General features: G+C 47.2%; 1 protein-coding gene and 1 non-coding gene across 4 annotated transcripts; one reads left to right on the top strand and one right to left on the bottom strand.

Annotated features, from left to right (window-relative positions):
• Positions 1-12: 12 nt before the first annotated feature.
• SLC37A4 (solute carrier family 37 member 4) lies at positions 13-6,590 on the bottom strand. 3 transcript variants are annotated; one of them, XM_045556324.1, is made up of 10 exons: positions 6,532-6,590; positions 4,904-5,248; positions 3,841-4,073; positions 3,260-3,503; positions 2,603-2,761; positions 2,251-2,336; positions 1,613-1,726; positions 1,342-1,407; positions 849-987; positions 13-728 (listed from the first exon to the last, which is right to left on the bottom strand). In XM_045556324.1, exons 2-10 carry the CDS (start codon positions 5,049-5,051, stop codon positions 562-564), a joined length of 1,356 nt encoding a protein of 451 aa, XP_045412280.1. In that variant the 5' UTR covers positions 5,052-5,248; positions 6,532-6,590; the 3' UTR covers positions 13-561. The 3 variants fall into 3 exon arrangements, with proteins under 3 accessions (XP_045412280.1, XP_045412281.1, XP_045412282.1); XM_045556325.1 differs by having other exon boundaries at positions 5,838-6,563; XM_045556326.1 differs by lacking the exon at positions 1,342-1,407 and having other exon boundaries at positions 6,532-6,574.
• Positions 6,591-9,982: 3,392 nt separating this feature from the next.
• Positions 9,983-10,098, top strand: LOC123643030. The gene has a single exon (XR_006736607.1). It is a non-coding gene; the product is annotated as a U5 spliceosomal RNA (small nuclear RNA).
• Positions 10,099-15,513: the final 5,415 nt, after the last annotated feature.

Genomic DNA, 15,513 nt, shown 5'->3' with positions numbered 1-15,513 from the left:
CGGACAGTGTTTAGTATCAAATCTAGTTTTAATTTTCTATAACAAGTCATCTTTCCCTCCCACCCATGCCCCCCAACTGTGCCCAGGGTATTAGAGTAATGGCCTCCTCTCTTCCCCTGGAGTCTGAGGTATTGGCAATAGTAATTGTCCACTGCTGAGAGGACTTAGGGTGGAGCAGAAGTCACGGGCCATTAGTGTCTTGTAACTGCAGGGACAGCCTCACCTCAGGTGGGGATGGGGTAGGATGGAGCAGGACAGGGCCCAGGAAAGGAAGAAGGGTACAGGAGGCTCCCTGACTGTAGAAGTTTCCTGTTTGTTTAAAGGCAGGAAATAGGAGCTAATGGAGTCCAAGGACAAATGTCTTTTAAATAGAGCATAGGATGGGGAGCTGGGACCTCATTAGCCACTGCTAACTTCCAGCACCACCTGGGCAAGGGAAAAGGTGCAGAGAGGGAAAGTCGAAGGTTCAGTGCTAGCAGAGCAGCTCCCTCCCTTCCCCCACAGTGTGCAGGGGGACGGCCAGGTGGGGCCAGGTGGGATGGTACTCCAGAGCCTCACTCTTCACTCAGCCTTCTTGGGCACCCGACCCATCTTGGTGCGGATGTTTCGCAGGAGGAAGAAGGCAGCCGTGCTGGCTGCACAAACCACTTCAGCCACCCAGAAGGCTGTGCTCCAGCTGTAATGCTTGGCAATGGTGCTGAAGGGCAGCCCAGCAAGAAAGCCGCCCACTGTGAGGAAGAAGGGGAAGAGCCTGAGCCATTTTGAGGCTAGAGCCAGTGGTGCTTGCTCTGGCCTATGTGCAACGCACAAGTGGGAGTGAGGTAGACATTCTAGAAGGTATCACTTACCATTGGCCATAAGTCCCACAATGGCATGGGAGGTGCCACACAAGTTGGGAGGGGCACTCTCATTGGCTATGACTCCAAACAAGGCAATGGGACCATAAGAGGAGAAACCAAACACAGCTCCCAGCACCAGGATCCAAAGCTGCAAAAGCAGTGTGGAGTGGCATTCAGAGTCAGAAAGCCTATCTACCTACCCACCCCTGCCAGAGGAGAGAACAATGCTTGGTCCCCAGGAACAAACAATACTAGTAAAAGGACAGTAAGTGGCCTTCCTCACCCAACTCGCCGATACAACTGACAACATGGGGCTACAGTAGTAGATTCCACACTGAGCCAACCCAAGGGCCTAGGTGGGCAAGGGAATGAAGCACAGAAGTCTTCTGAGTTAGTGCTATCCTCAGAATTTATGCAAGCTGGACTGCCTAGGGGCCAGGCAGAGGGGGTAGGACAAAGGTGAGACAGACCAGGAGAAAAACCAGAGATATCTTTAAGGCACCTCATGCTCCGTAAAGCCTGTGAGCTCAGCAAGAGGGTGAAGAGCTGGAGTCCAGAAAGCAACATCCTAGAGGAGCATAGGGAAAAGAAAACCAGGCCCAGAGTGGAGGAGGAGAACCGAGAAACAGGAGAGGAACCACAGTACAATCAACTGAAAAGGGAAATGTGAGAGGCAGAGAAAGGACTGGGCCGGGCTGCAGCCAGGGAGAGGGAGTCAGCGGCCCTTGCTTTCTCTCCTGTGCTCTGCCGCGGGCCAGGCCCTCCTTAATTACCTTGGGGGAGTCACTGGTCACCGTTACCCGGAAGAGGTACATGGACACTGTCATGCCAGCCATCATGAACAGCAGCAGGCCATGGCGAGGGTTCCCGTAGGTGGACAGCCCTGCCTATGGAGACAGTCCCAGCAATGTCAGGCCCTCGGAACAGGGCAGAGAACCCCCACCCCTGGACTCTGACACGTCAGGGCTCTGCTGACAGGTCTTTGGCAACCCCACCACAGTTCTTGGCTCTGGGCAGCTCTCAGAGGCCCTGGGACCTGCCCATTATGTTCTGAGGCCAAACTCCACAACATCCCTTCCTCCACCCTGGGGCAGGCCTGGGACACGTGCTGGGGAGCTGCACCTAGTCTGTTCCCGCCCCAGTTTTCCTGGGGCTGTGGAGAAGGCTACAGCTAGGCTGAGAGGAATTCTCGCTCTCCTTGACATCACTTAAAACTCCTCCCGCAAGCGCCTCACCTCCCCATCCCCAGGAAAGCTAAGAGTAGCCTGGAATCATACCCACCTCACCCCGTCTAAACCAGCATATGCCAGCCTGCCTGTGCCCCAGGACTCCCATCTCTCCAGTGCCTGTCCAGCCATGCTGGGAAGATTCAAAGGGACCCTTCTCCTTCCTGTCCCTTCTGCCCACTCACCTTTGCCATGGCCCGGTCTGACAGGTAGCCAGCTGCGATGCTGCCTACAAGGCCCCCAACCTCCAGGGCACTCATGTAGGAGCTACCTGCGGTGGGGAGTTGTGGTGGGAAGAGGGAAGGGGAGGATGGAAGGGTATTACACTTTGGGGTTGTCCCACAGTGGCTTAAACCCAGAGAGGCACAGCGTCCCCAAGAGTGACTGGCCTGAGTAGTGCCTGACCTCAGGGAAGAATAAAGAGTTAGATAAATGGAAGCAGCCTTTCTCCCTAAAGGGATAAAGCCTGACTTTCCCATCCCCTGCATTGGTTCCTTCCTGCTCCTTATGCCCACCCTGTCCCAACACTCATCTTACCCACAAGGGCTGACTGTCCTTTCTCCTGGATAAGGAAGAACTGGCCCCAGTCAGTACAGCAGGTCTTTACTCCAAACACCACAAGGTAGCCAGTGGAGAGCACCCACAGGTAGGGGGACAGCAGCAGCTCCCGCAGGGTGCTCTCCTCCTTCGTGGAGCCTGGAGATGGGAAGAGGCCAGTCCTCATGCACTGCCCTTGCTGCCCTGCCCCCACCTGAGCCCCCACCATTCATTAACCAGCCACGGGGGCAGAGTTCATCAGCACAGCCACGATCAGCATGAAGAGTATCCCCTCACCCCATTGCTCTCCTCTCCCCAACTCTGCTGCAAGCCTCAATGAATGAAAGAGAAACTGAGGGCCAGGGTGGATGGAGGAGGGCACCCAAGTGCCACTTAAGCTTAGGACGCTATCCAGGACACGGAACTCTGTGCTGTTGTGGGGTATAACATGAGTCACAACACTTGGCCCTGCCACTTGTCTGGTACTTAACTGCCTCTTGGGATGGAGTTTTGTTTACTCTCCTCCCGCCCTCCCGCTTCCTTCCCCTACATCCACTGGCTAGCACAGAACCAGGCATACATCTAGCCCTCAACAAAACTCTGCCCAGTGAATGATGAATGAAGGTGCCCCAGTGATCGACTTAGGTGAGGGCTCACCCTTCTTGCTCTTGGAGGGGGTGGGGTCCAGATTGCGGAGTCCAACATCAGCAGGTTCATTGTGGATGAGCAGGAGACAGAGGAAGGAGACAGCCACACACAGTGCCCCAGACAGGGCCAGCGTGCTGCGCCAGCTGTAGCTCTGGGCGAGGATGGTTGCCAGGATAGGGCCCAGCCCTCCAGCCAGGTTCATGCTGGTTGACAGGATGGCCCACCAAGTGCCAAACTGAGATGGCTCAAACCACTGTGGGGTGGGGGGGGACAAAGTAGGTACCCAGCCTAGAGCCCATGTCATGGTGAGGGTGGGGATCAGGTGAAGCAGACCCAGAAGATCACATTACAGGGATGAGAGAGAGGGCGCTTCTACTTGGCAGGGCAATTCCCTCATCTGCCACCTGATCCCACCACTCTCAGACTCCTAAAATATCTTGACAGGCAGTAGGAGCTGACTGGGAACTCCTGAGGAACCTGCCATGGGTCGGGGGTGGAGGTGGCGGCTAAGGAGGGGTGCTCCCACATGCTCACTAGGCATCCATCGCCTAGTCTGTGCCAGTTCAAACAGGCTCTTTGAAAGCACTCACCTTCCGCAAGACCTTCCCACATGGGGGCCAGCCCAGACCCTGGGCCAGGCCATTAAGGAACCAGAGAGCAGCAAAGACAGGTACTGTGGAGCTCCAGGAAAAGACTATGTTGACCAGGCCAACCAGGAGCAGCCCAGAAGAGAAGAGCCAGCGAGCACTCATCTGGTCGGACAGCACCCCGCTCACAAACTTGCTGATGGCATAGGCTGCCGACTGGCTGCTGGTGATGAGCCCTGCAGGAGAGGGGAGCAGGGAACAGGACACCTGGGGACCGAGGGCCAGCGCAAAAGCACAGGAGGGGTAGAGGAAGGCATGGGGTCAGATGTGTAGGGGTGCCTGGCGGGTTGAGCCAGGTTCCTTCCCAGAGGTGGAGGAAGAGCCTGGATGGCAATCCTGACATTCATAGGGCCTTGTTATGCCTGCTACCTCTCCTGCCTCACCATCAGCACTGGCCCCAGGCTGATGACTTCTCAGATGCAGCTGTTGGGGGACAAGAAGGGAGCAGGACATGGCAGCTCCCCTCCCTAGGATTTGCATATGCCTGATTTCCCACCTCATCCCGGGTGCCAATCCAAGGGTTCTAGCAGTTCTGTTGCCCCACCTCTGAACATGGGGCAAAGCGTTCAGGATTGGAGTCAGGGACCTTGTCTTTCCTGAAGGGTAGCATGCCAGGAGACATGAAGTCACTGTGCCAACTTCCTAGTCCCCAGTAGTCACAATGTCAGTAGCCAGCACTCACACCTCAGTGTGCACTCACACAGGTGTGAAAACCATGCTCAGAACCCACCCAAACACACTCAGAATAAACAGTGACCCTCAGGGCACACGGGTAACAGGCGTGCACATACACACACACACATCAGATAAGCCTTCACCTGCACACACACATGTACATGCATCTCAGAGCCTCTTCACCCTGCACATGCAGACTGGCCCCCGGCCTCTGCTGTGTAGACAGTCTACACACACTCCACACCTGTACACAACACACAGCCATAAACACCCAATGTGTCCTCTTGGTTTTGTGTCCCTTGGCCCATTACCCTGCCCTTCCAGGGCTTACCCAAATCATCCTTGTCCAGAGAGATCTCTTCCACCAATAATGGCATGACAAAGGAGAAAGTCTTGCGGTTGAAGTAGTACAGGCTGTAGCCCCCAAACATGGCTGAGAAGATCACAGCCCGATAATAGCCATAGCCTTGGGCCGCCATGGTAGAAAAAAGCAGGCCCTATGAGCTGGAACACAGAGTCTCCAACCCACAGCTCTTGCTTGCGGCTCTCACAGCGTCCAGATCTGCTGAGTTAGGTTTTCCTCCGTTCCCTCCTCCACCCAGCCTCCCAGGCTCCCTTTATAGCCACCTTCTGGACAATCATTAAGCCTGGGGCGGCTCCTAGGGAACCCAGTGTCCTGAGGGAGACAAGAAAACAGGAGATTACTGAGAGCCAAACTGGGGGTGTGGAAGGGGTCTCAGAGGGAGGCAGGCCTGTGAGCAAGGCCAGCACCCGATGTCTCCAGGATTTCTGCCTTTCCCTCCTCTTCCAGGTCCGCCCCTGCGAAACTAGCTGTGATTAAAGCCTCAACCTAATTACTTTTGTCTGCATGAGCCCAGGGGAGACAGGGGTGGGATGAGCAGAGCTGCCCTCTCAAGCCTTGCTCCCTCAGTTACCAAACCTTCTCATTCATTCATGGAAGGTTTATTAAGAGCTTACTGGTTGCCAGGCACTGCACTTTGTACTATGTTAGTTTCTACATACACCGCCCCCCACTCTATTAGACAGTACTCCAACCACCCCACTTCCAAGCCTTCTAGAGCTGACCTCACCCCTGTAACTCCCAATGCTCAGCACACAATGAATGTAACTGTTTCCTATAGTGGCAGAATTGTAAGCTAGGGGGAACCACCTCCCCTTCGGGTCCCACAGTGTCACACAGAAAGCCCCATTAAGGGCTGAGGTCCCGATGGGGCCACACAGAGCTGCCTCTGGGTCCCCATTACCCTGCGACGTCAGTCTGGGCTTCCATCTGGCTGGCTGGGGGCCGCAAGGTCTGGTGTCCAACCTGGGGGACGTTGGCAGGGGCCGCAGCCAGAGCGACTGGGCGGCCTGTGGGCGGGAAAGTGCACAGGCGGGCTTCGGGCTGCAGTGCCGAACCGGGCTGCAGTGCCGAACCGTCCAGCTTCCCAGGGCCCCGGCTACATGCCCCCGGCTTTTCCGCTCAATTGGGAAAGCAACTGAAGCAGAAAGCGTAGGCTCAAGTGGAGCAGGCGACCGCACGTAGTCTCCCGGAGGCCTCTGGCTTCTGGCACCCAGTGGCTCAGCCTAGCAGGGTAGCACCGGGCGGCGGGAGGGGGTAGAGAGGCGGCGGGCTTGGGATCTTGGCACCTGCCCAGCCCGTGTCCTCAAGCTACCCAGGACACCCGACTCCGGGGCTGGGAAGCACGACGGGCAGGGGTTTAGAAGCTGCAGAGGTGCAGAGACCACAAGGCTGGAGCGACATAAAGGAGGTGGCTTTGCTGGTCACGGGCAGCGCCTCGGTGGCCCCCAGACCCAGGAATTGTCCCCCTGCAGCTGCAGGAACGGCTCCAGGTTGTATCGGAAGTTGGGGTTCGCGGACAATGGAGCCCCAAGACCTGACACTCCCACTCCAGCCCCGCCCTAGGTGAAGGCCTTACCCCGCAAACCTCCCCCTACCTGAACCGAGGCGGGAGCCCGACTGGGGCGGGGCGGGACAAACCGGAGGGCGCTGCGCATGCGCAAGGGTGGGGGCGGGGCCTCCGCCTGCTGCTTCTGGCGCCCGCGAGCGGAGTCCCGCCCCCCCAGAGATGCAGTCTTAAATCCTGCGGGTCGCGCGGCTCCTCGGACGATGACAGCGCCCCTTAGGGGCTGGACACGGCATGTCCACTCCTTACTGGGTGCATTCAACAAACCAATTTTTAGTGAGTGCCTTCTGCTAACAAACACACACGGAATACTGACGTCATAATTGTTCCCGAGTTGCTCACAGTCTGGAAAAGGTCTCATAACAGAGTATTTTCTGTGAGAAATTAAGGCAGTCCTCAGTAAGCACAATTTGAAAATTTAACTGTGGTCAGACTATTGGGGGACAGAGAGAAACCAATATAGCAAGGGTGTTTAAAGGACGGGGCCCGGAGTAAACCTCAAATTCTAATCCTGGACCCATTACGCGCTAACAGTGTGACCTTGGGTAATCTCTGTGAGCTCCAGTTTCTTACCAACATCATAGTTCTCTGGTAGGACTCAAGAGATGATTTAGATAAGAGCTCAGAAAATTTAGATAAGAGTTCCCAAACAACAACGGCTTTCACTGATCCCAGGGGAGAATGGCTGAAGGAATTGTAAATGTTCCAAAATTGAAAGCAAAGATGTTTTACACTAGGGAAGGTGGTCAGGGAAGGGAGCAAGTGAAGATGAGATAAAATGAGACGACAGTGTGGCTGAACTTTAATTAATTCAACAGGTGTCTACTGCGCAGGAGTCTCGTGTGTACCAGGCACTGTGCTTTCAGCGAGGTGGGTCAGAGGACCAGGTAACTGAGTTTCTCCAAAAGCAAACCAGGACAAAGAGTCCCTGCTGATATGGGAGTGTTAAGCCATTAAGTCCCGCTCCCTCTCCTTTTATTTGTAAGGTTTAACACACACACAATAAAGTACAAAAAGTCCATGAATCTTAAATGTACAGCTCAATGATTTTTTTCTTTTTCTTTTTTTTTTTTTTAAGGCTGGTCAAGTGGAGCAGTGGGAGTGGAGAAGGAACAAAGGAATCTGTAACTGGTTGTGATCAATTAGTTGTAAAGCTCAATGATTTTTTTAACATTGAATTTTTACTTTTAACGCTTCTGTAACCACCACACAGATTAACAGTCCTATCATTTTATTTTAGAAATGTTCAAACCTACAGAAAAGTTGCAAAAATACTCTTCAGCTCTGAACAAATGTTAGCATTTTGTCATGTTTGCCTAATCTCTGTGTATAAATATACAATTGTATTTGTTTTTGTTATTGAACCATCCAAAAGTTAGTTGCAGACATCATAAACTTCACTCGTATATATTTCTGCCTGTATTGCCCTAAGAAGGATGTTCTCCTATATAATCACAATACAATTATCATGCTAAAAGAAATGTATTTGCTAACATATAGTCCATATTTAAATGTCTCCAATTTTTCCAAAGACGTCCTTTAGACCTTTTTTAAAATCCAGAATCCAATTAAGGATTATACATTTCATGTAGCTATCATAACTCTTTGTTTTCTTATAATCTGGTTTTAAAATCTTTTTGGTTACTTTAATATTTTTCAAGATTCAGGTCAGTTGTTTTGCAGAATGTCCCTTAATATGGATTTGTCTGATTGTTCTTGCAATGATAAGGATCAGGTTAAAAAATTTGGGCAGAAATATTATGTAAATGATGCTATGTCCTGCTCAGCATCCCAGGAGGCATATGATAAGTTTGATCATATGCTTAAAATGGTGTCCACTTTACTTCTTTTTTTTTTTTTTTGAGACAGAGTCTCACTCTGTTGCCCAGGCTAGAGTGCCATGGCATCAGCCTAGCTCACGGCAACCTCAGACTCCTGGGCTTAAGCAATCCTTCTGCCTTAGCCTCCCAAGTAGCTGGGACTACAGGCATGCGCCACCATGCCTGGCTAATTTTTTTCTATATATGTTTTTAGTTGTCCAGCTAATTTCTTTCTATTTTTAGTAGAGATGGGGTCTCACTGTTGCTCAGGCTGGTTTCAAACTCCTGAGCTCAAATGATCCACCCACCTCAGCCTCCCAGAGTACTAGGATTACACGCGTGAGCCACCGTGCCCGGCCCCCACCTTACTTCTATACTGTAAAGGTACTTTTTCCTCTTTGTAATTAGTAAGTAACCTATGGCATGATACTTTAACACTTTGTAAATATCCTGTGCCAACAATCTTTTACTCAAAGGTTTTAGAATTCATTGATGATTCTTGCCTGAACCATTTATTAATACAGTGGTTGCAAAATGGGGACTTTTCTCATTCTATCATTCCTTCTATATTTACTAGTTGGCATTCTTCTGTAAAGATCTTGTTCCCCTCACCATTCCCCTTTAAAAAAGATTAGTATCAGTGACGATTCATGGATTTTTTGTATTTAGTGTATAATCATGCATAGCTTAATGATGGGGATACATTCTGAGAAATGGGTTGTTGCATAATTTCTTCTTTGTGTGAACATCCTGGAGTGCACTTACACAAACCTAGGTGGTCCAGCCCACTACACACCTAGGCTATGTGGTATTGCTCCCAGGCTACAAACCTGTACAGCATGTTACTGTACTGAATATTGTAGGCAATTGGAATATAGTGGTTATGTATTTGTGATCTAAACATGTCTAAACATAAAAAAGGTAGAGTAAAAATACAAGATAAAAGATTTTTTAATAAGGTCCATCTAAGTGGGGCAATTACCATGAATGGAGCTTACAGGACTGGAAATTGCTCTGAGTGAGTCACTGAGTGAGTGGGGAGTGGATGTGAAGGCCTAGGATGTTACTGTGCAGTACTTTATAAACACTGTACACTTAGGTACACTAAATCTATAAAAAGAGTTTTCTTTGTTTAGTAGTAAGTTAAACTTAGCTTACTTTTTTACTTTATAAACTTTTTAATTTTTTAACTTTTTGAATTTTGTGAGGACACTTAGCTTAAAACTCAGACATATTGTACAGGCTGGGCACGGTGGCTCACGCCTAAAATCTTAGCACTCTAGGAGGCTGAGGTGAGAGGATTACTTGAGCTCAGGTGTTTGAGACCAGCCTGAGCAAGATCAAGACCCCCATCTCTACTAAAAATAGAAAATTAGCCAGGCGTTATAGTGTACCTGTAGTCCCAGTTACTTGGGAGACTCAGGCAGTAGGATCATTTGGCCCAGGAGACTGAGGTTGCAGTGAGCTATGACGATGCCACTGCACTCTACCCATAAGCAACAGAGCAAGACTGTGTCTCAAAAAAAAAAGAAAGAAAGAAAAGAAAAAAAGGAAAACCACTAAATTGTCGCTGGATGAGAAAATACTTTCCAATTTAAAAACTGAAGAAATCACCAAAGAAAAGCACAGTAGATTTGACCACACTAAAAAACAGTAATAATCATACTCTGGTTTCTCTTCAGATCATATAAATCTTTCACCTTTTACTAAAAATTTCTGTAGAGAGGAACAACTCTGAGTCTTAAACCAATTTTTTGAGGCCTTCTTTTGGGAAGTCTACATTTATCTGTTAAATAAATAATAAATAATAATAATAACACAGATAATTCTGACAAGATGTAAATAGCATGGGCTGCTGGCTTCCAGCTCCAACCCAAGCCCAGAGTCAGAAGTAGGAAAGAGGGTGATGAGCCTGTCAAATTAACATCAAAACATGGAGGCATTCCTAGAAAACAAGTGATGGAAAACAGGTGTGTTAGAGTAGGGGTGGAGGGTGGTAGAAGGCAGCCCAGAGTGGCAGGGAGCCATGCACTGTGGATTGGAGATAGAGCAGGAAAGAGTTTTTAGGTCTGCAATTCACTGTCTCTCAGCATTACCTTGGGCAACCCATTGCTTGCCCTTGTTACTGTGTAAGGGCAGAAAACAGCAGCCAACTGAACATCAACAGGTTGGGACATAAGCTAGCAACATAGGTGAAACATGGCCTTAGTAATAACCTATATAACAGGAAAATAAACTATCAAATGGAAAGTAAGGGAAATAAACTCACAACATATAATTGCCCCTTTGAAGGAAAAACTCACAACTACCCCCTTTGTTGTTTACTTAAAACACCTGTAGCCAGGTGTGGTAGCTCATACCTGTAATGCTAGCACTCTGGGAGGCTGAGGCAGGTGGATTGCTTGAGGTCAGGAGTTTCAGACCAGCCTGAATAAGAGCAAGACCCTGTCTCTACTGAAGAGAAAAAAAATTAGCTGGGCATCTGGTGTGCACCTGTAGTCCCAGCTACTTGTGAGGCTCAGGTAGGAGGATTGCCTGAGCCCAGGAGTCTGAGGTTGCAATGAGCTATGAGATGCCACTGCACTCTAGCCGGAACGACAGAGCAAGACTCTGTCTCAAAAACAAAACAAAACAAAAACAGAAACCCAAAAGAACAACAAAAAACCACCTGTGGCCTAACTCATCGCCTCTAAGAGTTTCATTTTTTCAGCCTTGAAGACCCCTAAGCGGACAACAGGGATGCAAGCTACCCACTCCAACTCTCTGCCTCAGTTCCTGCTAAAATCAGATTCCAAGGACTTTGATACAGTCAGCTTCACAGAGAAAAAAATAAAGAACATCTACAACAGCTTTGCAGCTGCTTCTGTTATCAATCTGCTGAAGCAGAGATAAAAACCCATGTTTACCCTTTACAGATGCCAAGCCACTTGGCCTTGCAGCCAGCACTTCCTTCCTTCCTCCACGTGCTGTGGCCACTCCTTCCTTTTCTCTCTCTTTCTCTTTCTCCCTCTTTCTTTCTCAGGAAAATAAATAAATGTTTTACTTTTATATATACCAATCTCTGTGTGAGAAATCTTTCTCCACCCAAGCGCGAGCACCTACTGAGCTTTCCACTTTTACAACAGGTATAGGCAGACTGGCTGGATCCTAGCGTTTACTATACTACCTTAAAACCTGAAAGACAAAGTGTTTCTAAGTGTGGGAGGGAGCTCACACGATGAGAGCCCTGCTGCCTTGGAGGATTTTAACATCAGAAAAATCTCTACTCCACATCTCATACCCCTTTTCCAAACACAAACCTAGTTCAACAGGAGAGGCACATGCTAGGACCTGGGTTTTAGCCCTTCCTTGCAAGTCTACCAGCCAAGGTGGCAAATACCCCCAGGGGAATATGAGCTCAAGGGGGGAAAGTCTAGACATCTCCAGAAAGAAATCATTATAAGATAAAGACAAATTGAACCGACTATAACAGACAAGGGAGATTGGTGGGCTAAGAAGTTAAAATCAACGTATTAATATCTCAAAAAGATAAAGGAGGATTCATGAAAATATGAAGAAAGTCGCCAAACATTTTTCTCCTAGTAATATCAGACTAGCTTGTTTCAGACCAACCCTCTTGCCAATAACAAATAGAAAAGCTAGGCCGATCCTAGCACTCTGGGAGGCCAAGGCAGGCGGATCGTTTGAGCTCTGGAGTTCGAAACCAGCCTGAGCAAGAGCGAGACTCCCGTCTTTACTAAAAAAATAGAAAGAAATTATCTGCACAACTAAAAATATATAGAAAAAATTAGCTGGGCATGGTGGCGCATGCCTGTAGTCCCAGCTACTTGGGAGGCTGAGGCAGAAGGATCGCTTGAGCCCAGGAGTTTGAGGTTGCTGTGAGCTAGGCTGACGCCACAGCACTCTAGCCTGGGCAACAAAGTGAGACTCTGTCTCAAAAAAAAAAAAAAAAAGAAAAGAAAAGCTAGTCAAAATATAAAACAAGTATTTGAAGGTATCAGAGAGCTACCAAAGCAGCAAGTTATTAATGAGCTTTTGTAGTTAGCTATTACAGTATAACAAAATGACCCCAAAACTTATTCATTCAAAACAATAATAAGGGAGGAGGATAAGAGGAGGAGAAGGAAGAAAAAAATAAAATAAAACAATAATAAGCATTTAATTATGGCTCATAAATCCATACGGCAGCTGGGGCCAGCTCTTCTTATCCAAGCCTGGCTCAGCTGATGTGTGTGCAGTCAGGTTGCCTGGCAGCCGGCTGATCTAAGATGGGCCCAGGTGAGATGACCCCTCTGCTCCACATGGTTTTACATACTCCTGTAGAGTAACCTGGGTTCATTCCCATGGCAAAGGTCTGAGAAAGAACTGAAACAAGCAAGACCCCTGAGGCCCAGCTCCAGAAATGGTACGTCATTGCTTCTGTTGTCTTCTACCGGCCAAAGCAAGCCACAAGACCAACCAAGATTCAAGGGGTAGGGAAGTAGACTCCACCTCTTGTCGGAAGCAGTTGTAAAAATCACATTGCAAAAATTGTATATGAAGAATTGCAGCCATTTTTTTGCAATCAATCTACCACAGGGGTCAAGACCCCAAAGTGAAGAAAAGCCCTGAGAGTTGAGTCCAACATTTGGTATAACAGAGTATTACCAAGGCAACTGCCCATTGAAAAGAAGTTGCTGAGAGGCAGAGAAGCTCAGCAGAACTTTCAGAAGTCTCCCAGAACTGAGGAAACAACCATCAGAGTTCAAGACCAAGGAGAAGGCATTCTGAGAAATAGCCCAGGCTTTAAGTCAGGATGACCCCTGAGAAACTATACCCTAGGAATAAGGTAAACATGAAATATATTAATATAAACCTTCACAAAGGCTATAGTCCAATCAAATCAGCTCAAACTCTGGTTGGATGGAGGTGGTTTCTCAAGATGTGATCTTCGTACCCATGGGGCCAGGAGTCAAAACTATCTTCATAATAATACGGAGTCATAATTTGCCTTTCTTTTTAGTATGTTGACATCTGCAATGATGATGTAAAAGTAGTGGGGGATTAAGCTGCTCATCCTTAGCATGAATCAAGGCAGTAGTGGCACCCAACCCTATTAGTAATCACTGTATTCACCACCACACACTCAAAGTAAAAAAAAAAAAAAGCCAATTTCACTTGATGATCCTTGATGAAGCAGGAAAAGTCATTAATTTTGTTAATTCTCAACCCTTGAGTACATATCTTTGTAGTATTTCATGTGATGAAATGTGAATTATGCCTAATATACTACTGTTGTTTATGGAAGTATGATACTTGCCTCAAAGAAAAGCATTTATGCAGTTGTTTGAGTTGGGAACTGAGCTAGCCTTGTCTCTCATGGAACACTATTTTCACTTGAAAGAATGACAGAAAGACACGCTATGGCTATCTAGTCCTGAGTATTTGTCAGATATTTTTGCCAGAATGAACGAAGTAATCGAGTTCAAGGAAAATGACTGATGGTGTTTGTTATCAATAATAAAATTTGAGTTTAACAACTTCCCATGATTTTAATGCTTTTCCAGTGGGACCAATGGTGATATTACCAGACAGAATTTTTTGGTATTGTGTAATGAAATGCATTAACATTTGGAAGGCCTGCATAATTCAGTGAACCACCATTTTCCAAATGATCAATGCATGATGTTAAGAAATCGTGCATGGGAAAAGTATCTATTGAGGTTCAGAAAACGATACCCCAAAATGAAGGCCTCAGAAGCAAAGTCTCTCTCTGACCTTACCCTGCCCTCCTATCTCTCACCCCTCATTCTCCCCCAAGGCAAGCCATAGAAACTAGAATCCCTTTTCCCCAAGGTAGGTCATATAAACTAGAATCACAAATATCTGAAAGGCCAGCCATAAAGCCTCCTACCCTTCTGTGTAACAGCTGGCCATAAAGAAATTAAGACCTTCGTTCCAGAGGGGTCCTACCCCTTCCCTGGAGGAAGAAATGCTACAAGAGAGAGGCCAAGAAGAATCTGAACAGACAGACCTTGGTAGGTTTCCCCACACAGTCAATTTCCATTAGCTCATATCCTTTTGGTCCGATCACATTTCTACAAGGTTGTCTGCTCTTCATCTAATCTAAGCATAAAATGGACAGTTTTCTCTGTATGTTTGGGTTCTCATTCTGAAAGTTCTCATGTCCCATAAAACTATGACTGAATACATTTGTTATGCTTTTCTCTTGTTGACCTGTCTTTTGTTACAGGAGTGTCAGCCGTGATCTTTATGATGAGTGAGAAAAGGTATCACCCCTTTCCTCCCCTACATATTCACTCAAAGTGCAAGATACACCAATAGATGGTAACTTAACAGAATATTAAAAGTTCATTGAGTTAGTTTCAGATTCCACATCGCAACTGATCAATTAATCTTTTTTTTTTTTCTTTTTTGAGACAGGGTCTCTTTCTGTTGCCCGGGCTAGAGTGCAGTGGCATCATCATAGCTCACTGCAACCCCAAGCTCCTGGGCTCAAGCCATCCTCCTGCCTCAGCCTTCCAAGAAGCTGAGACTGTAAGTGTATACCACCACACCCAGCTACTTTTTTTTTTTTTGTAGAGACAGGGTCTTGATATGTTGCCAGGCTGCAACGAATCTTTAAGAAGCTTCTGCTTGTGTAGTTTAGTATAGTATCAAAAAAGAATAGTCACAAATATCTGAAAAGTCTATTAAACTAACTACTCCTTTTTCCAACTACATATCTGTGTGAGGCTGAAAGTTCTTCATATACTTTAGCCAGAAGAACATATGCCACAGCTTGAATGCAGAAGGAGATATGAAAGTACAACTGTCTTCTTTTAAGCTAGACATCAGAGATGTTTGCAAAAGTGTAAAACAATGCCACCATTCTCACAAGTATTTAAAATATAATTAATTTTTCATAAAAGTGTGTTTACACTGACATGTAGTAGTGGGTTTGTTAATATTACTTTAAAATGTGAATTTAATAATTTAATCTTAATTTAATGATTTAATTTACATTTAATAACTATAAATTTTAATTTTCAATTTAATAAGTAAATTTTAAAAATATTTCTCAGCTTTAATCTTATAATGTGAAAAATAAACAATGGCTCTTTGGAATCCTCAAAAATTTTTAAGAAGGCTAAATGGTTCTGAGATCCCTGGATTGAGATGATCTTCCCCTCCCCTCATTGCCTGCCATAAGC

This window comes from Lemur catta, chromosome 7 (genome assembly GCF_020740605.2).
Source record: "Lemur catta isolate mLemCat1 chromosome 7, mLemCat1.pri, whole genome shotgun sequence".
Taxonomy (NCBI): domain Eukaryota; kingdom Metazoa; phylum Chordata; class Mammalia; order Primates; family Lemuridae; genus Lemur; species Lemur catta.
This window is presented reverse-complemented; position numbering and strand designations above follow the sequence as displayed.